General features: G+C 42.6%; 1 protein-coding gene across 1 annotated transcript in view; it reads left to right on the forward strand.

Annotated features, from left to right (window-relative positions):
* LOC107389930 (anosmin-1) overlaps positions 1 to 26,530 on the forward strand; it is a 59,386-nt gene that overhangs the window by 1,049 nt on the left and 31,807 nt on the right. The window contains exon 2 of the mRNA XM_015966351.3: positions 7,301 to 7,348. Coding sequence (XP_015821837.1) covers positions 7,301 to 7,348 — 48 coding nt within the window. The remainder of the gene's footprint in view (positions 1 to 7,300; positions 7,349 to 26,530) is intronic.

Here is a 26,530-nt window from a genome sequence, read left to right on the forward strand (position 1 = left end):
CTGAACTGAATGCTAACTACTGTGAGAGAGAGAGAGAGAGAGAGAGAGAGAGAGAGAGAGAGAGAGAGAGAGAGAGAGAGAGAGAGAGAGAGAGAGAGAGAGAGAGAGAGAGAGAGAGAGAGAGAGAGAGAGAGAGAGAGAGAGAGAGAGAGAGAGAGAGAGAGAATAAAACATAGAAGTGATGTGCATCCAAGAGAAACAGACTGTAAACACTGTTTCTTAAAGTGAAACTTGGCAAGTAGCAGCAGGGATTTGTTTTGAGCAGATTCCAAGAGAGTAATGCTGCCCAAGGTTGCAAAGTCGGGGAATTAAATTAGTCACCAGCTAAGAAGTAAAATAACTGTTGGAGCCTCACCTCTAATGAACAGCTAATAGTCAACATAATTGACTGCAGAGCCTCTGAGTCTGAGGCGCTCCTGGGTTAGGGGGAAAATAAGAGGGAGGCATTTAGAGAGGGGTGGCTACTGATAAGCAAGGAAGCTAGAGCTGTCTAGTGTGCTGTGGGCTCTTTCATGTGAGAATTGGGGGGTCTGGTCAGCTGCAGAAACATATGGCCACCCCCCACCCTGCTGGCCCTGCCAATAAATGCCAGCATCACACCTCCCAGGCATGCACAGGATGCACCCGGCTCAAGGCGAGGTCACCTTCCAGCTAAACGCTGTTCGCCCAGTTGGGCTAACCATGATAATGTAGAGTTTGCACCGAGCGGAGCAAGTCTGCACCAACCTACAGGTGGATTCACTTCCTTTGCATGGTCTCATTGCAACAACGAGTCAACTCCACTCCAGTGATCGAGACGACAGACCTCTTAATTCAACTCGGGCATCCTCTGGGGGTGATTTAATGCTCACCAAGAAAACCAAGACACACAACACTTTCCATTTTATTGGAAATGAAATGCCCCAGTTGTATGTCAAAACAGAGTTCTCTTCCCAGTGCTTAATATCATACCCTCTCTGCTCAGCATCTAGTAACCTATACGAGCTGCTGCTTATTTTGGTCTTGAAACAAAAGATAATTTGCCCTCCTAACACACTTAGCAGCTGGGTTTTTAAAATTTTAGATGGGATTTGATCACTCTGCGAATACTGGAATGCTGCTCAGAGAAATGAGATGTTGTTACAGATGTTACGAACGCCCACAGAACTAAAATCAGAGAACGTGTTTTAATTGCCAGAATTAGTACGAAATGGAAACAAGCGTGAAGTTGCAGAGTTGAGGAACCCCACGGGTAGTCTCTCTCGCTCCTCAGATTTATAGCAACTGGAGATTTATTGATGGAATCGGATTTCCAAATACAAATTTATTGAGATTTTTCTCCACTTTTGGGGAACTTGTCACCCCGGTACAATAGACAGAGGGGAACACCCAACCATAAATATTAGCCTCGGACACTTTTAAATTTTAAGAGCGAGCTGGGAGCCCTGTGCAATAATGTATTCTGAAAGCATCAGCCCTGTGGTGGATTATTTATGCGGGGATCCGTGAAGCCAAAAAACAAGGCGTGTCCATGAGGTTGTGTTATTACATTCAAGGCAATAAAAATACAACATGCATTTTAAATTTAGTCATTCATTTCTAATATGCTGCACAGTAAAACCAAAGCCGCTCGCTTGATAGATTTGTGTCTCAGGGAGAGTGAAGAAAAAACACCGGAGAGAAGTTTTTCCATGTCCCGTTGTTTTCTCGCTTTGATATTAAATGGCCTGTGGTGGAATCGAACCCACAGCTCATACTCGTCTTATGTGTGGAGTTTTTCATCAGTGAAGACAGCAGATGAATAGAGGTCTATGTAGCTTGGCCTCACCTCAGTGTGTGTGTGTGTGTGTGTGTGTGTGTGTGTGTGTGTGTGTGTGTGTGTGCACCAAGGGCTACCTCACTTTGATGAATGGCCCTCATTCCAACGTGGAGACAACTTTAAACCAGTGTTGTTTGAGATCCATGAAGCACCCATTTATGTTAACACTAAATGAGAACATATTAGCTCACTTTCAGGGCATCTGACGAATAATTCATATCAACTGTAACATTATTGAATGACCACAGCCCTCACACCCACAAAGATAAAAGACTCGGACTGAAACCCATTTCCTACCCCTATTTCTATCCCTATATTTAATTTAAATCCCTTTTTACACCTTTCCTTTTCCCTATAGTTTTCACATCCACAGTGATGGGGGGTGAGGGGTGCTGGTTGAGGTTAACCAGCTCTTAATGTGGTTTAGAAATGAAACTTGAAAAAAGAGAGGAAATACATGCAAAAGTGTATATATTTTTTGTCATTAGAATTCTTTCTACTGGCAAAAAAAAGTTTTTTACTGTTTAGTTTTGTAAATATTAATTTACAATTTAGATGCATCTCTAGTCTAAAATTAATGATAAAAATAATAATGCATTGAACTTATATAGCGCTTTTCAAGACACCCAAAGATGCTTTCACACACTCTCACATTCACATTCAAAATTGGGACATAGTACCAATGATCTCATTTAAACTTATGACTGAGTTTGTGTGTGTCCATGCATTTCTTTTAGTAATACTGTTGTTTTTTATTAACAAGCATGAATAATACTGTTAAACTTCAGCCTACCGTCAGATAAATACCTCCTCTAGGTTGGAGTGCTTTTACTCGGAGGAGTTTAAAGGCCAAGTTCACTGGGAAACATGCAGGTTAAACGTGGAAATAGTCTTCTACCCTAATTTTCTTTATTAGCTGCTGATAAAAAAGATACAGGGAAATGCTTGGATTAGAAAAGGCAGTCAATTGCATGTCACATTGTCAAATTAGCATTCATAGACTCCCCCATCTTGGCTCACAATGGGGAAGGCTGTTGTTGGTTTAGTGTCCAGGAGAGAGCAGAGCACATATTGGATAGTAGAAGCTAACCATTAGCATTAGCAGCTCTACATCGTGGCAGAACTCCTTCAAGCTTGTGGTATTTGTGGATATAAAACATCAATGTTCCAGAGCAAGAGGAGTTAGTGGTAGAGTTGTGTTGTTGTTAGCCAATCAGAGGCAAAATGTTCAAATGTCAGGAAATAAGACTCAAAATTCTGCCATCTTCTGCTCACCTCTGCTCTGGCTAACTTCTAGTTCCTGAAACAAGAGCGCCAGTCAATCTGCAGAAATCAACTCGCAAGGCATTAGTTTACACTAAAAACCACTGCAGTGGAAAAAAATAGTGAACTTGGTCTTCAAGTTTGACCAAAAAGACAAGATGCCATATACAAGTGGGCGAGATAATCCTCGTCTGCGAGTTGACCGGTCTCAGCCTTAGAGATAAAGTGAAAGGCTACATCATCGTCAGAGATCGACTGCTTCTCCTCAATGAAACAAGTCAGCTGAAGAGGTTCAGACATCTGATTAAAATTTCCCACTGGTATTCTCCCTCTGGACATCTTCCCAACATATCCCACTGGGAAGAGACTCAGAGGCAGAGACAGGACTATTTGGAGGTATTTATATCCCCTATGTCCTGGGAACACATTGAGATCCCTCTGGAGGAGCTGGAGAGTGTTACCAGGGAGAGGGATATCTGGGTTTCCAGTCTGGAAGTGTGACATCTGCAACATGATCATCGATCAGTAGCAGGAAACGAACAGATACCGAATTCTGCTGCAGGCCTGATAGCTAGTTTTCTATAACACAAATGGGCACACTGTCACTGCTTCTCTTTGTACAAAAGAAATCGGCAACTATTGATTGTATATTGGCCTCTTGAAGGAGTGTCCAATTTTGCAAAGGAATATTTCAACCTCTATATTCTGTGACTTCAAATGGATAAACAAGAAGTGGGGGTTACACCGGGGCATGATGTTTGGCAGATCTCCTTGGCCTATAAGTGGCAGGAACAGTGGTTGTAATTTTGCAGTATAGTGATTACCTTTCAGCTGGCAACAAGCTATTTTTACCCCAACTGGTGCAATGAGTTGCTTCTCATTTTTTAAACAACCATGTGGAAAGATGCATCTGGTGGTCGAGGAAAAGATGTTAGTCTGTTCGAAAAGGGTCAGATCGTTGGCATGCACCAATCAGAGAAAAAAATCTAAGGAGATTGCAGAAACGACTAAAATTGGGTTAAGAACTGTCCAATAGATTAACAACTAGAAGGATAGTGGGGACCCATTGTCTTTGAAAAAAATCCACAATGATCGTTCGTGATTGGTGATCACTTTAACAACTGATGATATCAGTTTGAAGAAAAACAACAGCAGAATTCAGGGCTATGTTTAATAGTGAAAGTAAGAGCATTTCCACATGTGCAGTGCAAAAGGAACTCAAGGGATTAGGACTGAACAGCTGTAGAGTCGTAGAAAATCCACTAATCAGTGAGGCAAACCAAAATAAAGGCTTCAGTTTTCTAGGGAGCATAAAGATTGGACTCTGGAGCAATGGAAGAAGGTCATGTGGTCTGATGAGTCCAGATGGACCCTGTTCAAGTGTGATGGGTGCATCAGGGTAAGAAGAGAGGCAGATGAAGTGATGCACCCATCATGCCTAGTGCCTACTGTACAAGCCTGTGTGGACAGTGCTATGATCTGGGGTTGCTGCAGTTGGTCAGGTCTAGGTTCAGCAACAGCAGGTGCTCCAAGTGTGAGGTCAGCGGACTACCTGAAAATACTGGATGACCAGTTTATTCCATCTTCCCTGATGGCATGGGCATATTCCAAGATGATTATGCCAGGATTCGTCGGGCTCAAATAGTGAAAGATTAGTTCAGGGAGACATATTTTTCACACATGGATTGGCCACCACAGCTTCCAGACCTTAACCCCATTGAGAATCTTGGGGAAGTGCTGGAGAAGGCTTTGTGCAGCGGTCAGACTGTACCATCATCAATGCTAGATCTTGGTGAAACATTAATGCAACACTGGATAGAAATGAGTGTCGTGACATTGCAGAAGCTCATCGAAACAATACTGCAGAGAATGTGTGCTGCAATCAAAGCTAAAGTTCAACTAAATATTAGTGTGTGACCTTTTTATGGTGATGACGTTTTTTTATGGCCAAGCAGTGTATATTTTCCTTGCTAGGCAGCTTGTACTATTTAATTGGACGTGCCTGTTAAAAATTGGTTTGTAGAGCCAGGCAGCCATGTTGGTCTTCCTCTATGCAAACATGCATGGGCAGAGCTAAGGCATAGGGTATAGATGTAAATGGGACTTACCAGTCCCTCCTTTTAATTTTGCATACATCTGAAGGCAGACAGAGACAGGGATCTGCTCTCTGAAGTCATGTCTGCTGTCAACTTGTTCAGATGTCTACAATGTCTTCTACTATAGACCAGGAACTTCTTCTGTCTTTGAAATCACGAGGAAGGGCAAGATTAAATACAATTTGAGAAAGAGGAAGTATTTAATCCAAATTAAACACCTATAAGAAAAGAAGATTTACAATTTTCAAAGGGACTGGTAGCCTCAAAGATAAAGAGGGGTTTTGTCTGTATTCCTCATAGTTGTCTAGACAATACAACACGCCTCTGGCCACCTGCTCCGACTCGTCGGCTGACAGCAGCCATAATGAATCTCTCTGAAAGTGTCCCCTTTACATGCTGCTCTAGTCACTCCACTTTCATCAACACAGCAGAGTTCACCTTTGCTCACTGGAAGTACGTTGTCTGCCCTTTTCTCAACCCTGGTCACACTGAGGGATATCCAGAAAAAATTCATTCCACTGGAGTTCTTGACAGTTCTCAGCGCTGCATAATGTTCAGAGTGCAACAGAATGTCATGGTGAGTCAGAGGGATGAAGTCCTGACCTATAATTATTCCCTTGTTGGTGCCTGAAACGGTGGGGTCAGGTCTGGACAGCTGGGGCAACATCCTGCTGAGCCTCTCTGCAATGGGGACACTGTCACATAGCAAAATTAGCTCCTTTGTGGATCGGGCCCCATCTCGATTGATGGATGGGCAAAGGAAGGCGTCAGAAAGAGGATTGATGATTTTGGACATAGTCTACAGTTGCGACAATCTGTAGAAAAGAGTCTAGAAGCGGTTCTTGCTAGTGTGTATGAGGTTTTATCACCACTGAGGTTTCTCTTGGTTGGTTTGATTGTTTAGAAAAAAAACAGAAAAACTTCAAGCTCTGCAAGGATTTCAGTGGATTCAACAAAGCAATGCTCTAGAGAGGAATATGTGATGTTTCAATCAAATGTAGCCTGACAGAGAACAGGTGTTTTATATCACCCAAAAGGACAGTCCACCTGCAACAAACGCTGATACCAAACCAGCCCTCATTTCACCTTCATTTGGTTACAAAAACAACAATTCCAGCTCTCATTAGTGCTCAGACTTCTATATACTTCATTTTTATCTGCAGCCTTTTGAGAGGGAGATTCTCTGAAGACATGACCATCCAATCATGGATTCCTTTGAAGCCATTTGACTGCTATCCTTGACATTAAAAAGCACAACACTTACTGGCACTGGATGTCAAATTAAACCCCAGTAATGATAACTTCCCTCCCAGTGTCTCATGGGAAATTTCTTCTGGATTACATTGTGAGGAAAAGGCTTTGAACTTGACATTGAACTTAAGCAGAACCCTTTGCTTTCAGATCCCTAAAGTTTGGAAGGCTTTTTTCTAATCATTTATTTGCGATATTTGTGATTAAAACCACTGAAGCGGTTGTTTATTGTATCCATCACACATAACTGTACACACGCTTCTGAATACATTAACATGTGTTGTTTTTTGAGGTTTGCAGCTTTTTTTTTTTAATCATAAGCTCCATCGCTAGCTAAGCACACTTTCCTTTAGCAGAGAATAATTCCCCTAAAGGAGTATGGGAAATGACCAGTTTTAGCCCTACTTCTTCACTTGATAATCCTAAGCATTAAGGCATGCAAGTTCATGAATTCACAACACTATCCGTACCAAATGTTTGAGGGCAAAGGTGGCACCTGCACAGCAATTAGAGGAAATTGTCCGTAGCCTGCACATGAGTGCTTACATCAGTTTTTCCCTCGCTTGACCTCAAGGAGATTTGTTGAGAGATCAAACAAATCCTCAGAAAAGCAGAGGTCACTGAAACATTGACCAGAGGTGTGCTTCAGCCTAAGCAATGGTGACACCCCCCACCACCACTTCTCTTGGGTTATAAACACACTCCAAGTCGGCCTTTCAAATTACCCTAATCAATCAGGAAGGTCATGCCTAAAGCGGAGCCGTGCGAGGACATATCGTGACTGCAGAGGAGAGGGTCAAAGTTACTCGTGCTCTTGATGGATTTATTGTTGTAAATGTATTTTCAACACTTTTCTATGATGACTAATGATGTTTTTCCTTCTCTTTCACAGAATAATGGATCCTTGGTGTGGTGCCAGAATCACAAACAGTGCTCCAAGGTAATGGTGGTTTCATTGCTTTCATGAATGAGGTGCATGCCACGTACAAGCCTCATTATCAGAGAATAATACCAGAAAAGTGCACGAGTCACGACAGGACTCGTCCCGTCATGCCGCCACTGCAGACATAATGAACTGTTGATGTAGACTATCACAAAAAAAACTCTTTTATGCTCAGCGAGTGTTCACTTAAGTCACTTATGCTTTTGTTGATGCTCATTTGCTCTTGTAATTGGAGTATAATTAAAAAATACATCTGAAGAGGCCTAATGCTGGAGTATGTGTGAAGGCAAAATGTAATTGTTTTTCTTTTTTGCCGTCGTTTGGAGTCTCAGTCATTGCGACGTGTCCCGCAGGGCTTGTTTGTGTGTTGGGCCCTGTCTCACAGAGGCTTGATACAAAGCTGGTGCTGACAGCTCTTCTGAAAAGACAGCGCTGACACAGTCGATCAGACTCTCCTGGAGCTGCTGACAAGGTCCTCGGTTATGCGCCATAACGACTGTAGGCTTTAAGCACCGCAGGGATGACATAGGATGAAGGATGCACTTGCAGAGCGAGGTCCAAGTCTCAGCATGGCATTTCTATAGATGTCAAAGGCCCTCATCTCCTTTTGCAAACAGTGAAATCGGGATTCATTGCTGCTACATACACTCATATATCCACTAGAGTACACTAATCCTTTTCACGAAGCCGTGTATCTGTTTCTGCGTTCATGTGGCCCTCCCTTGAAGCAGTAGAGGCTTATCAAAATAACATATAGGAAGAATGTTTTTGTTAAAAGGATGACAAATAGCATGTGGTCCCTTTGTGTATTTATTAGCTCCTCTATCTACAGACATAAGTTACAGAGGAATGCACAGTAAAAAGTAGCACAAACTGATTGTTATTAATTGAAAAGCCAGCAATATAAAGAGTGGCTGCAGCTTTTTTATGTTTACTTAACGTAGCTTCTTGTGTGCTGCTAATATTAATCACAATCAGTGTCTGGTATCAGCAGCCTGAGCTCGATTTCCAAATAGCTTTTTTGAATTTCAAGTGGTTCCAAAAAAATTAGCATCTGGCCTGGAAACATCAGATTTTTCTCCTGCATGTAGGTTGGGTTAGGGGTTAGTTATCCCCATTTACAACATGCTGTTCTACTGGGTTGGTGAATTTGCCCCATTAATGTTTACAATTTACATCGCATGTAGAAACATTTGGAATAACTAATTTTGTTGGAGGCAGATTTTTAAAGAACTGCAGTTTGGAGAAACAGAGTATCTGATTGGGCTGGCGAGCCAATTTACGAATGTGTGAAAGACGCACTACGTAGACGTCACGGTCTCGGCGGCTAACAGAAGCCCTTGGAGTCTACGGTTTGGTATTCACTGGACATGACGCAGCACGTGTCAGATGCATCCCAGAAACATGTCGTCACACCTCTGCACTAAAGAGGAGGTTGGGTTCCATTTTCGATGCACCACTCTTCCAGAGCGCATCAAGCTCTGCAGTTAACATAGAGCTAAACAGCTAATGAAACATGTTACAGTTTAAAGGGTCCAGTAAATTTCAAAATAAAAGACAAATGCAGATTTGCAATTGCTTAGCTATGTAAACATTACATCATTACTGGGTCATGTGCTCCCTGCATCTTTTGAGGAGAGAACTGCATGGACGACGGGGGTTTAATCCTGGCATTGTAGAATCACAACATGACCCCGGCGTTTCCATCCATGGTTGTTATGGAGGTATCAAACCACGATGAAATTTGGGACATTAATGTTTTAGTACACTAGCAATTCCCTATAAGCTTTGCCCCCCTAACCATTAGCTTATCAATCCAGTCAATTAAACATTATAACTGAAGTCATTGAAAGACTTATTTCCAACAGGTAAGACAACATGCCCTATAGGTTATAAATTGTAATTCCCTTAGAATAAAAGCGTCTGCCAAATAAATAAACATAAATAAACATGAACTATAATTGCTTATAAACTTTCCACAGAAACCCTTTTTTAAAATGTCTGAATTATCGATTTAAGGCTTTCAAAATAAAGTTACACCATATAATGTTTCATCTTTCTTTAACAGTTAGGAAGCCATTCCCTCATTTTCTGTATCACAATAAGAAAGTTGTTCTTGTTTTTTCCACAAACATCTCCCAATAGTCTTCAAGTGTTCATTCTTTCCACACTCAATTGGTTATTATTGCTGAATCTCCACACACTTCTTCCTCTTCCTGCAATAACAATCATGACAGTTAGCACTTCTTTATTTTCTACATACAGACTTAAATACACAACGCTGGATTTGATGTAAGCCCTTAAAATTAATTATATGTTTGTGTTGCGGCTCCACTGCACTGAACCTGCCACAGCTCTTGTCCATTTTTGAGGGCTCTCCAGATTTAATTCATTTAATCGTATCCAAGGTTTTGGTTCAGCTATTCCGGAGGCGAGCCAGGGCACGGTGCTTACATTTGATTTGTGGAAAGAAGTCAATGTTTTGGGAGCAAACATCACCACACTTCAATTCCACATCAATAGCTGGAGTGCACACGGGGCTTGTGTGCGGCGTGTCAAAACAGATCTATTGTGGCCACTCTAACAATTCTACTAAATGGGTCTGTGCTGTACAGTGGTTCTCTGTGAATAGCTCTGCAGCCGCTGATTAGCCTCTTGACTTCATGAACGGCACACAGTCAAACAGAGAGACAAAGACGTGGCTCTAGGATGCGTTAGGGCAGGAGGTTTGTCTACGAAGGGATTCTGGTAAGGAGAAAATAAAAGTGAAGAACGGTTGTTTAATGGAAAAGACAAAGATGTGACCCTGTGCGTCGGTCGGCATTGTAAGAAATCAAACGCTCCATTTCCATTTGTGATTAGTGAGTCATTCTGGTCATCTCGTATGCGTTGTCCAGAGCCTGCCCCCTGCCTTCTGCCTCCCCATTGTCATGATAATTAACCTGCTTACCCGCTCTCTTCGCAACAGAGCGAGGTGGCATTTGGAGAGATGGGGAGTCATTACAATGCCATACCACAGGACCAGCAGACAATCCGCATTCAGCGGGGAGACGACAGGGACGCACACAAGGGGCGTCTCATTTTGTCGAGAAGTTTAAATATACTCCTTAAAAGCTTCTTAAACTCCCTGGCATTTCTTTTAATATTTATTTTTGTCGTGCTAGGACAAAGAAAATGGGTTTAGTGTGCAAAAGCAGCCAAGGAGCTTTCCAGTTTTATAGCATAACTGATAGTTACAGGGGTCACTTTCCCCCATGGGTGTGATTCAGATCCCTTCAAATGCCAGGATTGACTTAAGGCACCAAAAATGCTGGTCTGCAACAATGCGGCATGCTTCATTACTCAGACATCTCTAAGGGGAAAACTAGAAGAAAGGACCTTGTGCCTGGATGAGTTAGCCACTGGAAAGGAGCTGAGGAGGGGTGGGATGAAAATCAGTGTTTACCCTGAAAACTTGCCAAATTAGAGCTATGAGGAAAAAAAAAGCCTCAACTTTTAGTCTTAGCATTGCAGAAGAAAGAGGTTTTCAAAACATTGCCTGAGTTTTTGTTTGATGCCGAATGAGTCGGGCACGGCTTTCACCGATGTCTCACAAACCCTCCGATCACTCTTCTAAGCGTTCTTTCCAATCCGTCACACCCTAAGCTGCGAATTCCTGCGCAAGAATAACAAGTGTTTACTCTTTTGAATACATGGCTTTCGTTTTCACGTGTCGGAGGTTTTTGGAGCAGTTTTCCTGGATAACAATCGCTGGAATGCTACTACGTCACATTCAAAAGTGTCTTTCAAAGCCCACTGTCAACGCGTACCAGCCCCCGCATTTTCTCACGCCAAAATAGTAACCAAAAAAAAAAAAAAACAATTCCTTTTCGGGTTTTCTGTCTGTTTTCAGAGTTGCCTGAATCAGAAGCTCAACACTTTCACTGGAAGGTTTTGTATTGAATCTTGGATGTTCATACCCTTTCTAAGAAAATATTTGAATATATTTAAAAGTGCAATGAAAAGTTGTGATGAATTGAGTGCTGGCTGGTAGTTTTACAGCTGGGTATGGCCGGGTTTGTTAGGTGCTTGGACAGACTTCAAAGCGCCTTTTGGTCATGTTAAGGCCAGACGTTCATAGCACCTCAGTGTGTTAGTCACATTACCAGCACCAACGCCTCAGAGCAAACTGGGCCTGACCATCAATCTGTCATGTCGGCCGTGTCAGAACTTCCTGCCAGTTTATGTGGAGTTCTAGAATCAGTCCTAGCTAGTTCATTAATCGCCCAGTTTACGTGGATTGTTCAAGGAGCCGGTGGCGATCGAGTAAAGAATCAGCTCTCTGGTTTTTATCTGCTTTGAGGCAGTTTGAGTGTGTGAGTGTGTGTGTGTGTGTGTGTGTGTGTGTGTGTGTGTGTGTGTGTGTGGGTGGGTGGTAGAGGAGTGTGAAGCTGGGCTGGTCAGTCCCAGCAGGAAAGGCCTGATCTGGACATGGTTGTTAAGTTTCATTGGCTAACAGGGGGGTCGCTTCATTGGCTGCTATCTGTGCAGCTCATTATTCACATGGTGGGTGGCAGCAGAGAACGAAAACCCCCCACAGCAAGAAAAAACCCCAAAGACATAGCCGCAGGAGAGGAGAAGAGATTCGTGAAACGACGTTTTAGACTTTGTCAGGGGTGAAATCTCCCACCTGAAGCTGCTATTTGCCTGTTCAGTATCAGAAATGCTCTTGTTGTCTCATACCAGCACCCCCCTCACCTCCCCCAGTTATTTTCCTGATCCTGTAGGTGGCTTTGAAATAGTGGTCGTTTATTTTTGAGACGATCCAACTTTCACAGATCGCCAGATTTCCCATGTTCTCCCTGTCAGGCCACATTTCATTTTCCCGAAGGATTAATGTAATCAAAGCAGCTGTGAAATCCTCTTTGAGAAATAATGACCAGTCAGACTGACACAATCTGCTGTCAACCAAATGTTTATCCTCAGTCCGTGGCTGTATTGGCTGAAAACACAAACTACTCTTGATGGTTTTTGGGATTTCTTCTAACCTTGCATGTTCACTGGAGACAAAAACAAAAAAACTTTGCAACTTTTTCATGTGGTCATCATTTTTTGTCATCACGGTTCAGCGATGGAGCCGAGAGTCACTTTGGTGAAAGGAAGATTAGAATGTAAGAATCTTACAGCTGATGTACTTGGAAGTTGGGAGGCAGCTTATCGCTCGTCCAGCTCCACTCGGAGCTGCCGCACCCCGCGGATAAATCGCAGGGATTGTGCGTGACAGTTTCAGGGCGACGGCAAACCAGAATATATGTCAAAGTCTGACTGATCAACAGCTACGTTAACCTCAGGCTTGGAGACGAGAGCTTCAGCCAAGTGATTTTAAGACTTTAGATTTCCAGATTGAACACGTGTGAGAGATAAAGAAAGCTGCTTTTTTCTCCCATTCTTTGGGTGCTTCTGTTTGCTTTCTCCACCTACGCAAACCCAGAAGTCATCCTTCGCAGCGTGCTCAGGTATGCCTTCTTTGTTCTGCGAGCTGAAACACAAGCAATAAAAAAATAAAAGAATCCAGTCATCTCTTGTCTGTTTTAAGACTCAGCATTTGTCAATCCAAAAGTGACACCATTCAACAACAATTCAAACCGAAAGCCGGAGAAGAAAAGCAGGATCCGTGTTTTTGGAACTCTTAAAAATCACAAGTGGATGATGCTGGAATGGGACTGGATCTTGGAATTAGGGCGGCTCTCCTCCCTTCAGATGAATGTTGTTGGCCTAGATTGGGACAGAATCTCCAAGTCTGGTCTGATTTGATTTGAGATTGAAGCGGATGGGGGGGAGGGGGGGGGGGATTTAGACAGCTTGAGTGGTCACAGTAGGGACAGACCTTTATCTTGTTTACCATCTCCTCAATCTCCAGTGACTCACATTGACAGAAAAACATTTTTCATTCCCTGCAAGGAAAAATTGAGCTCATTATTGTCGCTGTACATCAACAGGATTGACAGTTATGAATTGCAACAGCTCTAAGAAGTGGGACTATTTTCTGCTCTGTGTTTATGCATTCATCATTAAAACAAATAAAAACTAAAAGCCCTTGAATCAAATATGCCTCTAATCTATGGCTTCACCAAATTCCAGCTCAATATCAGCAAATTTGCCTAAATTATAGCCATTTTAGGGTTAGGGTTAGCAAGGTGGGTTAAATACAATAAATATTATGTGTACTTTTAACAAAACAGTAGAAATGGGTTTGGCTTTCCCATGCCACGTCACAACGAAAGGCCCACTGGCCTCTTTGTCACCGATCTGACCCCACGTGATGGATACATCCTGTTGAGTCTAATACTCATGAAATGTAAACTGAGCCCAGAAGTGGGTGATAAGTGAGGCTCTAGTTACGGCCACTGTAATCTCCACACTTGTCACAGCAAAACACCCACGATGGCAGGAGAACCTGTAAGGGAATGAGCTCATCTGGTTGAAACTTCAGAGTCATTAAGTATTAAATGAACTGCTATTGCGTTCCACACGAGACAAAGCACAACTCGGGCAGAGCTGTGTGGGCTTTTCTTTTTTTGCTCATAAATAAAGCAGGCACTTCTGATTGTGGGGTAAATGTATAATTCATGCAATGCCCCTCCTGCTCCTCCTTTCTTTTTTCTTCTCACTTTCTGCCAAGCTACTCCTTTTCAGCTCTTTGTTGTCTGCGCCCTCAACTGCATTTAAATTAATAATTAAAGCGATGCTCAAAGAATGTCAGCGATACCACCTGCTGGTTTCTTCTCTGTCTCAGGGCTCAAGTTTTCTCAGACAAGCCCAAAAAGGGTCTTGAAACATTAAAATGTTGCCCCGTCTGAGACTGAACGTAGAGATTTAGCGATTTTTTTATTTTATTAACTGACGTGAATATGACAGTGGAAAGACTCGCAGCACGTTTGCTCTGGAGCCGTAACACACCTGAAGGTTTTTGGGGGTATGCCATTATTTGTTTGAGGGAAATTCCAACTAGCCTGTGACCATGTTATTCTAAATTAATCAGGGTAGCTATTCTAAACATATCTGATATTACATTCAAATGCAGTTTATTAGTTGTAATAATAGAAATGTGCAGGCTTGTATCATTTACCTCTCAAATACTAATTATTAGCAGGAATGAAGCTCTAAAACATTGTTGGAAATGACTTGCAGACCACTGATCTTCTGTAAATTAGCTGTGACAGAGGAGAATAACATAGCCATGTATGATGTGGTTTTATTGCATACATTTAGATACGTTTTTGATGCACCTGTGGTTTGAAGAAATAAAAGAACAGAGATACCAACTTTTCAAAGCATTCTATAAATGTTCTTGTTTTTTATCCTTGTGCATCCAATTCTCTGAGCTCGGCTTTATTCCTGTTGATACGCAGAGGCTTATATAATTTGCAGCTCTGATCCATTTTTTCCCTTGAAACACCAGACTTTGTTATGAATATTAAAAATGTGGCGACTGATTCTATCAGCTTTGACACTGTTATTAAATATCTTCCTATTCATCTCCCCCCCCCCCCTCCTTTGTTAAATATGGCGTTTAGATAATCTCACACCTGCTGATGGAAAAACTCATCTGAGCTCATCGAGTGTTTGATTACAAACTTCTGAAGTGAACACGCTGTTAATCCTTTTGATCCACCTGATCCAACCCACTGTCTTCGCAGCACACACCTATGCTCATTTACTGCAGCGCAGTACTTAAATACACAATCTCTCACAGACTACACACTCTGAGGTCACGATATGCTGAAGATGTTTTTTTTTTCCCCGATTCAGTTTCTGTGTTGCAGTCATTTGGAATTTAACGACACGTCAGAGACAAATCAGAACGTCTCACCAGCATCTGAGTTTACACTCAAATCAAGTCACAACTCAAGAGCTCAACAAAATGTGCTCCAGTCTGTTAATCTGTAAGAAACGTCTGTGCTACAAATCAAAATGAGGGAGAAGAAGACAGAAATAGCAGGAAGTGTTTGTCCTCATTAACCAAACTGTTCTGGGGACGACGGAGAGGTTATTTATTTTTTTACAGCTTGCTCTGCTCATAGAAAGTTGTATTAAAGCTAGTCAGTGGTTGAAATGCAGATCAAAATGTGACATATTTTAGTTGTGCAAAGGTCAATTGCCAGCATTTCAATCTAATTTCATGTATTTTAATTTATTGTGAAACCTATTCTTCGGTTCACCTGTCACAGTTTTTAAATTGTCAGACATGAGAGACCCCACGCAAAGTGAAAAAAAAAATCATATACTAATGTAAGTCTTGCAGTGTGTGGTGTCCCGCCACACGGCAAAAACAACACAAACCGATTTCACACACAAACATTTCCTGGTCAGAGAGGTCAGAGTCTCATGACTTCAGAGCAAACAAACATGGAAGAGAAGTAGTGAGCAGCACACATTCAAACGCTTGCTTTCTGACTGGTTAGACGTCACATTCAACAGGTGGCACACTTGTTTGTCTTCGAAAGTTTGACCAAGACAATCCAACACATTTGATCTCACTGGTTTCTGAACAGAGCAGTCTCAGTGTTATTCAGACTAGACCAGCGCACTCTTCATGCACCACAAAAGGTTCAAATATCTGATAAGATTATCTTTGGAGCCATTATGATAATCGGACATGTCCATCACATTGTCAAAAGGGGAGGATCTGGTCAAAAATCAGCATGATTATCATGTTATGTCATTAGTAGGTTGGACTCACAAACATGTTCATTTTTCTATCTATATTAGGACTTTGTCCCATTCCCTCTCCTACACTCAAGAGGGGGAATTGGGGGAACCAGGTTAAGCCTAGTCCGGCTCAGTTGTGGTTGAACGTAATACCACGGCACCACCTCTGTTACCTGGTCTCTACCATTTTTTTCCTCCCTGTTTTTTCCTTTTTTCTTTTCCTCTATTCTGTTCTTTTTCTCGTTTTTCTTTACTCCGTTCTTTGATTTTTCTCTACTCTGCTCTTTTATTCTTTATTGATACAACCCAACAAATGGAAGGGAGTTCTTGAGTGACATGTGGCGGCCCGTGCACTGCCAGTGAATTCCTAATTCAACTGTTTCGTTAATGGACTGATTCAGGGGGATGTCACTGTGTTACATCTACTCTACCTAACCCTAACCATAAGTAATGTATTCCTAAAGATAACTGTAAAAAAACCTTAATTCACATCTTACCTCTAAACCCCACCCCTAAGCCTAAAACAGGGGGTCCAACATATTAGGACCAGGTTTGGGTCCTAAAGAAGCCCATCAGTCTTCAGAAGAGTAGTGATTATGCAAGTTTTGGTTCTAAGTCGGATAGTTAAACAAGTACACACACACACACACACACACACACACACACACACACACACACACACACACACACACACACACACACACACACACACACACACACACACACAGGTTTGTTTTTCCCTCACCTAGTCTAAAATGGGTACACCGTAATAGGGCCGAGCCGTGTACTCTCCATTGTGTTCGACTAATAGTATTAAAATTGGGCTCTACTCTGTCCTTGCATGCCTGTTGGAGAGCCCTTGCATTAACGGATAATAGCGCTGCATGCTTCCGCACCTTTGCAGATGGAGAAGTATGAATTAGGCTTTAGAATGGACGAAAATGACATGAATAATGTTTTTTTTGACAGAGAAGAAGCAAAGGTTACTGCTTTCTTTAATTGTTAATGTGAAATTTGTACTTTGTGGATGGAGTAAAATGAAATACTTGATGCTTGGGCAGAAAATATGTACTTAAATGATCCAATTTAGGAAATATTCAGGAAAGAAATCATTAAAATGTCTCAAATTTGTCCTGAACTTTGCTAGACTGTCCAGATGAATGCTGCTGCTAAATGCATTTGTGTAAAAGAAGCTAAAGTAACAGTTTAATGGTTTTAAAACGATCTAGACCCAGGTTTGTAAGAGCAAAAACAGAATCGATACACCGATATTTCATTTTCCCTCTAATGGTTATCACTAATAAAAATGTCCAGATGGCTCTGATGGATTAAACCAGACTCTTTAACTATAAACAGTTCTCTGCATGAACCTGGAATCAGTGTAACAGTTGGATGTGGAGCAGCACACTGAGCGTTATTTACCCTCAGACTTTGATTTTTTTTCTCATGAAGTTTCTGCTGCTGTGCTGCCACATGCTTAAAATCACTCTCAGCAAGTGCTTTGCTGTGTTTGCTTGTTTGGGGGAGCAGGTTGGATCTTACAGATGTGTTTCTCTGTGTTAGGCAAGTTCATAAAAGGCTTTTAAATTACTTTTTTCAGTTATTTACAAATAGCTACCCAAGGGTAAAGCGAATGTGATCGAATGATTACAATCTAATTAATGCTCTTTATTTTAGTGTATACCAGTTTATTTCAAAGGGAAAACGCCACCTGCTAAAAAAGAAGCTAACGGGGAGTGGCAAAGTGGCAGTTCCCCCCTCACCCACCAGGGGCTGGATCCATGAAGGAACAAGCTGCCATTGAAGTTCGTGTTAAAATTTCACAGCAAAAATAAACATGTTTACAACCTGGCTGTTACACCCCCAACAGGAGTTGTTAAAATGTGAAGGAGGGGGTAACATAAGAATTGTGACAGTGGATTTGAAATCTGTTTAATTGTTATAAAAGGTTCTAAAAACAAGTGCAAACAGATGGCGAGCATTAGTAAAATAATGTAAAACGAAAAATTCACTATAAAGGTTAACAGTTAGAAGACAACTTATCAACTATATAAAACACCTGGTTAAAACTTTATTAAAAGTTTTACCAAAACTGAAGGTGTTTCAAAAACAACAAAGTTGATAAAAGTCTAAAAACCAAAACAGAGTTAACCAAGTTGACATCACCCAAAGATCCCTATGGATCGCTCTGAGTTTTACCCTTTTAATCTCCTCAACTCAGAGTTAAAACTCTAGAAGTTAAAACTCATCGCAAACAAAGGGGTTGAAAACAAAATGAGGCCTGGAGGGCAGCAGAACCCCTGCACTGCTGCCTCCCAGACTGCTGAAGGCACAGCCTTTTTATCCCAGGTGTTGGTCATCAGAAGGATTCATCTCAGCTGTGCTCCTTAGCATCCAGGAAGAGAGGAGGAGGAGGGGCAGAGTCTGGCTGATCACCGGGGCTAGGTGATCCTGGCTCCTCCACCTGAAGAGGCCAGGCTGGTGGCCATAACACCCCCACACACACAAAAAAAGAAAAAGGATAAAGGTTAGTAAAAACACACAATACCAACTTTTAAATCTTTTACTTTAAAAGCAAGGATCCCTTATTAAAAGCGAACAGAGCCCCGATATAAAAACAATAAAACAGGCTAATAAAACAGAATCCCTAGTCTTCATGCAGAATATTGGAGGGGGGCATATGAAGCACAAAACCAGCAGAGCCTGGAAGAAGGCCTCTGACTAGCACATCCCCCAGCCTCCCTGGGGTGCTCCCGAGATGTTGTCCAAAAAGATACCAACACTACTCTCCTCACCGCAACACTAGGTAAAAACCACCAGACTCTCCCTAAAAAGGGAGAGCCTCTAGGCCTGCCTGCGGGGGTCATCTCTGGATCCAACATCTCCTCTCCTCTTGCTGGGCTGGATCAGGCTCGTAGGCTCTGAGAGCCCATCCAGCAGTGGATCCTCCGGCGGGGGCGGGGCCTCCAGAAGCACCCACTAGTCATCCACAAAGCCATCTGCTGCTTAAAACCTTTAAAATGGATAAAACACCATTAAAATACCACCACCAAGGGATTGTACATTCCTTCACAGTCTGATGTAGTTACAAATCCCAGACAAGCCCCCATTTATGTTACGCCCCCGACAGGAGGTGTTAAAATGTGAAGGAGGGGGTAACATAAGAATTGCAACAGTGGATTTAAAATGGGTTTAATTCTAAAAACAAGTGCAAACAGATGGCGAGCGTTATTAAAGGGGCATTATGGAAGTTTGACAGCCAAAACATGTATATGAATAATAAATTTATTCTTAATACATTGTCCTGCAATGCCCTGGTCCTGTAGAATGAGCCCTGGCATTTTTACTGTGATTGCTTATTTTTCTGTAAAATCACAGAAAAAGAGCTGCTCGGGTCGAGCAGGCTGCTTCATGCGCGTTCACGCTCAGGCATAACCGTCCGAACCGTTCTTTGAACGTTGTTTCAGCTGTCATCAAGGATATAAATGTTACAGGTACGTGACTGGTGCTATAGCTCACCTAGAAAGATGGCGGACTCTCGTGCGGGAGACCCAGGTTCGATTCTGGATGTGAAGATAGTTTATTAAGAGATTACTTTTTACATTAATGGTATATTTTTTTTACAGTAAGATGCCCAAATTTTTATTTGAGACTCGCCGAATGGCATTGAATTCACAGATAAAAAAGATGTGGGTTCAACTTTCATTTTGGAACAATTTTTCAAGCAAGGGAAGGGAATGATCTGAGCATGCAGGAGGACTGACCCATCTTAAACCTTTGTCGGCTGTGCTGAAGAGAAAGGTACAGAACCAAATGATTTAATTAATTAGCTGCGCATTCTCCTGTCCTCTGTCCTCCGGGCCACACACACACACACACAAGGGACTGTCTCAGCTGTTATTTTTGTTAAGGAGTGTGCACGTACAGCATGCGCACCTCGTGCACGAGCCTCCTATTGAAGCTGCCGTTACGCTTTTGGCCTGAGGGGACAATTGCGAGCATAAGAATTCAAAACTCTGTAAAGTCCCTTTAAAATAATGCAAAACGAAAAATTCACTATAAGGTTAACAGTTAAAAGACAACTTATCAACTATATAAAACACCCCTTTATTAAAAGTTTTACCAAAACTGAAGATGTTTTAAAAACACAACAAAGTTGATAAAAGTCTAAAAACCAAAGTTAATCAAGTTGACATCAACCAAAGATCCCTATGGATCACTCAGAGTTTTACTCTTTTAATCTCCTCAACCCAGAGTTAAAACTTTACAAGTTAAAACTCATTACAAACAAAGGGGTTGAAACCAAAATGAGGCCTAGGACAGCAGAACCCCTGCACTGCTGCCTCCCAGACTGCTGAAGGCACAGCCTTTTTATCCCAGGTGTTGGTCATCAGAAGGATTCATCTCAGCTGTGCTCCTTAGCAGCCAGGAAGAGAGGAGGAGGGGGGGCGGTGTCTGGCTGATCACTGGGGCTAGGTGATCCTGGCTCCTCCATCTGAAGAGGCCAGGCTGGTGGCCATAACACCCCCACACACACACACAAAAAAGAAAAAGGATAAAGGTTAGAAAAAACACACAATACCAACTTTTTAAACTTTTACTTTAAAAGCAAGGATCCCTTATTAAAAGCTAACAGAGCCCCGATATAAAAACAATAAAACTGGCTAATAAAACAGAATCCCTAGTCTTCATGCAGAATATTGGAGGGGAGCATATGAAGCACAAAACCAGCAGAGCCTGGAAGAAGGCCTCTGACTAGCACATCCCCCAGCCTCCCTGGGGTGCTCCCGAGATGTTGTCCAAAAAGATACCAACACTACTCTCCTCACCGCAACACTAGGTAAAAACAATCAGACTCTCCCTAAAAAGGGAGAGCCTCTAGGCCTGCCTGCGGGGGTCATCTCTGGATCCAACATCTCCTCTCCTCTTGCTGGGCTGGATCAGGCTCGTAGGCTCTGAGAGCCCATCCAGCAGTGGATCCTCCGGCGGGGGCGGGGCCTCCAGAAGCACCCACTAGTCATCCACGAAGCCATCTGCTGCTTAAAACCTTTAAAATGGATAAAACACCATTAAAATACCACCACCAAGGGATTGTACATCCCTTCATGGTCTGATGTAGTTACAAATCCCAGACAAGCCCCCATTTATGTTACGCCCCCGACAGGAGGTGTTAAAATGTGAAGGAGGGGGTAACATAAGAATTGCAACAGTGGATTTAAAATGGGTTTAATTCTAAAAACAAGTGCAAACAGATGGCGAGCGTTATTAAAGGGGCATTATGGAAGTTTGACAGCCAAAACATGTATATGAATAATAAATTTATTCTTAATACATTGTCCTGCAATGCCCTGGTCCTGTAGAATGAGCCCTGGCATTTTTACTGTGATTGCTTATTTTTCTGTAAAATCACAGAAAAAGAGCTGCTCGGGTCGAGCAGGCTGCTTCATGCGCGTTCACGCTCAGGCATAACCGTCCGAACCGTTCTTTGAACGTTGTTTCAGCTATCATCAAGGATATAAATATTACAGGTACGTGACTGGTGCTATAGCTCACCTAGAAAGATGGCGGACTCTCGTGCGGGAGACCCAGGTTCGATTCTGGATGTGAAGATAGTTTATTAAGAGATTACTTTTTACATTAATGGTATATTTTTTTTACAGTAAGATGCCCAAATTTTTATTTGAGACTCGCCGAATGGCATTGAATTCACAGATAAAAAAGATGTGGGTTCAACTTTCATTTTGGAACAATTTTTCAAGCAAGGGAAGGGAATGATCTGAGCATGCAGGAGGACTGACCCATCTTAAACCTTTGTCGGCTGTGCTGAAGAGAAAGGTACAGAACCAAATGATTTAATTAATTAGCTGCGCATTCTCCTGTCCTCTGTCCTCCGGGCCACACACACACACACACAAGGGACTGTCTCAGCTGTTATTTTTGTTAAGGAGTGTGCACGTACAGCATGCGCACCTCGTGCACGAGCCTCCTATTGAAGCTGCCGTTACGCTTTTGGCCTGAGGGGACAATTGCGAGCATAAGAATTCAAAACTCTGTAAAGTCCCTTTAAAATAATGCAAAACGAAAAATTCACTATAAGGTTAACAGTTAAAAGACAACTTATCAACTATATAAAACACCCCTTTATTAAAAGTTTTACCAAAACTGAAGATGTTTTAAAAACACAACAAAGTTGATAAAAGTCTAAAAACCAAAGTTAATCAAGTTGACATCAACCAAAGATCCCTATGGATCACTCAGAGTTTTACTCTTTTAATCTCCTCAACCCAGAGTTAAAACTTTACAAGTTAAAACTCATTACAAACAAAGGGGTTGAAACCAAAATGAGGCCTGGAGGGCAGCAGAACCCCTGCACTGCTGCCTCCCAGACTGCTGAAGGCACAGCCTTTTTATCCCAGGTGTTGGTCATCAGAAGGATTAATCTCACACTGTGCTCCTTAGCAGCCAAGAAGAGAGGAGGGGGGGGGGGGGGGGGGGGGGGGGGCAGTGTCTGGCTGATCACCGGGGCTGGGTGATCCTGGCTCCTCCATCTGAAGAGGCCAGGCTGGTGGCCATAACACTGGCTAAATTAACATTTTAGGTTTAATAGATCAAACTTATCATCAGGACAACATTTGCAACTGATCTTTAAGATGTGATTATAGCTTGCAAATATGAATACTTAGGGGCGTGTCCATTTTGATTGACAGGTATCGGATGAGCCACCAGTGTTGGCAACGTGTCTCCTGCTTGCTCCAGGGAAGGCTTCAGCCTCGACCTCATGTTAAAAGTGTTACAGCCTAGAAGGCAGAGGGTAGCAGAGTTGCTAAACCACGGTTTTCCAGCTAAAAGCGCTCACCAAACTCTGTTAGCTTCAGTTAGCTCATAGATACATCGACTAAGAGTTTTATGGGTTTCAATCATCATTCTCAGCCCTGCTCTCAGCTCTGGTTTTTTTTTTTCCTCGGGTGGCAAGACACATGACATGGCCAAGGTGGCGGTAACGGGAACGGCCTACTGGGATTTAATTTAGCTTTTCAGAAACCAAAAGATGTTGGTGCGGAGGGTTTGTCCATCTTATACATACAGTCATTAGTTTATTCTCATTCAGTAATGTGGCTGTGAGTTTAAGGCCATGTAACCAGGTTTTCGTAAAACTAGATATTAATAATAAAAACATCCAGTGCATTGTGAAGTACATTCATAGGTAGTCCAAGTCTGAAGGCAGCAGTAGCTCCCCAAATTGACGACATATTGGAAGTGGAATAACTAGGGTGTGGGCAGTTAAACAGTCCTTTACGTTGTCCTTTGCCTGTGGTCGTCTACATGGAGCCGTTCTTTAGCTTGTAAGAGCAGGTGAGTGTTAACGTGGGTCGCACGTGTGGTGCCAGAGCATTTTTACTGTGGGCAGTGATGTAGTAAAAACTAAAACCCCAGTTATTTATGTCCACAGGCAAAAGCAACAGAGAATCTTCACCTTGGTGAAAGTTTTTGAACTAATTTTTGATGGCGTACATCTTCATTTTCGTGTGAACGACAGGCCAAATTATGGAAAATTATCTTTGTTTTGTGGAATACCCAGCTACGTGTGTACAGGACCCAACATCCAGTGTTTTAGTATTTATAGCAGGTTGTTAAAGCCCTGTCTAGCTTAAGAAACAGTTTACATCAAATCTTCACCATCCTGCGCTTTCTTGGTCCAGTAGAGGAGAACCTCTTATAATAGAAGACTCAGGGGGTGTTTGGCCATCTGCCTCAGCTGATTTCAAGATGAGATGACATGAAAGGGACAAATCCTAAAAATAGGCCATACATTCCTGTTATGGGGAGAGATGATCAGTGAATCAAATGGAAGGGCACGCTAGCGTTCATTAGTATGAACACAATCCCATCACAGCGGTGAAGTCTCAGCTCACAAGGAAGGGAATTAACCAGGAATTTTAGTGTTTTCTGTGATCCCAGAGATAACATTTACCGTAAAATGTTCTCCCAAGAATCTGTGACACCCTAACCTAGAAAGCATGAACAACTGAGCCTAAGCCTACAGCCTACGACTAAAAGGATAGTTTGGAGTGCGCTTGGGTACCCTTCATTTTTTCAAATTTGTCTCAAAACTGCAAAAGGTCTCTGTTTTTACATTTAAACCCTGAGCTGTTTCAACCAGACGGGAGCGTGAACACTGACGGATCTTTCTTCCGTTCTGCTTTTAAAACACCTGGAATCACAAATAAACCTGCAGTCTGGGAGCAACACACTCTGTGGGAAAATATGGAGAGAAAAGTCCTTTAAAATTCAATGACGCTTGGCCTGATTTTTCCACTCTGAGGCAGGAGGTGCATGGGTGGATTTAAAGTTGCAGTAGAAAGTTTAAAGTACACTTTATTCAGGGTAGCTCCACCGCCAGACAGCATGTTCATAAGTGCAACCTCTGTTTGTCTAAAGTAAGAAGCAAACATTTTAAAAGTGATTCTAGTTTATTTTACTGAAAGTCATGCATACAGTCATGAACAAGCCAATACCAGCATGCATCATGACTGAAAACACCTAAAGTCCTTCAGAACCAGGAAGGCCAACATATGTTACAGCATTACTAAAAGGAGAGCATCAATCAGGATGTGTTCTCCTTGCAAACCTTTTGTCCACACCTCCTGATGACAAAGGTCAACATCAGACATTAATATGCAGTGGATCCTTGCAGAGGGAAGGCCAGCACAAAGACAACAGGCAAGTTTTAAAGGTTGTCTGGACTCGAGCAGACTAGCAATTAAAGGTGAATGAAAGAGCCGAGGAGAAGATACAAGAGCTGAGATGAAACCGGGGATGATGTGACACAACACCTGAATAAAAATGAAATAGAGTGAGAAGTGAATACATCGAATCAGTGCCTGTTTCACTACGAGAGAGAGAGAAGAGCGGACGGGTCGATAGATACGAGCAGGGAGCTGCTGCAGTAATTGAGTCTGGTCGCTGGATGTGTGAAAAGCACAAGGGTAGCAAAAAGGAGCCATAACTTCATGAGACCGGCGGTCGGATTTACAGTTTGTGTGATCAACAACAGCGATTCCTCCATATCTGAGTCTCTCAGAGGGGCAGGAAGCACCAGCAAAGGCACCTTGTAAATAATCTCTGGCCCCAGTGGAGCTCGACGCTGACCATCGGTGCAGCCGATCAATACGTTCAACTCTTAAGCCTTGGGGAAAATGTCGAGGAAATGTGCCAGGTTTTATATTTGAGCAGGGAAAAGCGCATGTTCCCCCAAGAACTTGTGTCTGCTACGTTTAATTTAGGAAAGTAGCAGAATAGCCGTGTCACAAACCTCGTGTAACAAGTAGACAGATATAGAAACATGTCATCTGCATCATTTTGAATAATGACTCATATTTGGCTCTGTATAGAGTGTGTATGTTTAAGCCTCGGGGGTGTTCTTGACTGGTAGCGTCTCACGCTTCATAAACTAAAACCCGTGTGACTTTTTAAATGAGGACTCCTTTCCCCCATACTTGCTGTTATTTCAGTCTCTCACTTGGGGCACCGAGTATTTTTATGACGGGTGGAGATGGAGAAAGGCAGTTCTGTGCACAGAAAATCCCCACCTCACCTCACCCCGTACGTCTCTCCACCCACCTTCACACACCCCCACCACCCAACCATTCCTCCAAGCTCGTCTCCCACATAAGAAAAGTGAAGATGTGCCGTGGCGTTGGCTGCCATTCAGCCCGACTCCCTCATCGACCCCACAGAATGCCTTTCAGACCCCCCCAGAGTAACAACTGCTGCATTTTATTACAGCGTGAAATGAGGAGTGAAAGACGGCTATGGATGTTCCTACTTAACCATGCAGAATGTGTCACCATCGGGCAGGACGATAAGAGGACAAAGGGGCAACCAGACGCTCAAAAGCATTCACTAACTGCTCAAATGAAAGGAAACAACCAAGGGCTCTTATATGCAGGCATTTATGTCATTTTTTTGTGTAAGGGGGATCAAATTTGTCCTGAAATATGTTAACATCACATGGCATAATTACATGCATTCCTTGTGCGACTTAAACAGATGGTAGCTGTGTCGCCAGCCGGGGAAATTTGCTTGAGGGAGACCCAGTGCTGGCACCCCCACCAGGCGCATACGCGGTGTCCAGCTCAGTTATGTTCTCCACTCTGCTTCCACGACGTGTTTTCCCAAGTTACTCGCCAGAAGCCAAACACCAGCCATCGGCTCGGCAAGATGTGCAAATATTTGATGATTCTGTGATGTCAAATTTAGACCTTAATTCGCTTTTAGTGAGGAAACTCCTTTTAGATTATATCTCAACACGACTTTAAAAGTGGAGGTGGCACAGAAAAGTTGCACAAGAAGAAGTTCTGGCTCCTTTTCAAGCACTTTTTCCCGGGTTGCATCTGTAACATGGTTTCGATTGAGCACCAAACTGTGTAAGTAGGAATCAAGCCTTTGATTGATGATAGCACCTTTGTAATTATATCCAGCCGTCCT

This window comes from Nothobranchius furzeri, chromosome 14 (assembly GCF_043380555.1).
Source record: "Nothobranchius furzeri strain GRZ-AD chromosome 14, NfurGRZ-RIMD1, whole genome shotgun sequence".
NCBI classification, from domain to species: Eukaryota; Metazoa; Chordata; class Actinopteri; order Cyprinodontiformes; family Nothobranchiidae; genus Nothobranchius; species Nothobranchius furzeri.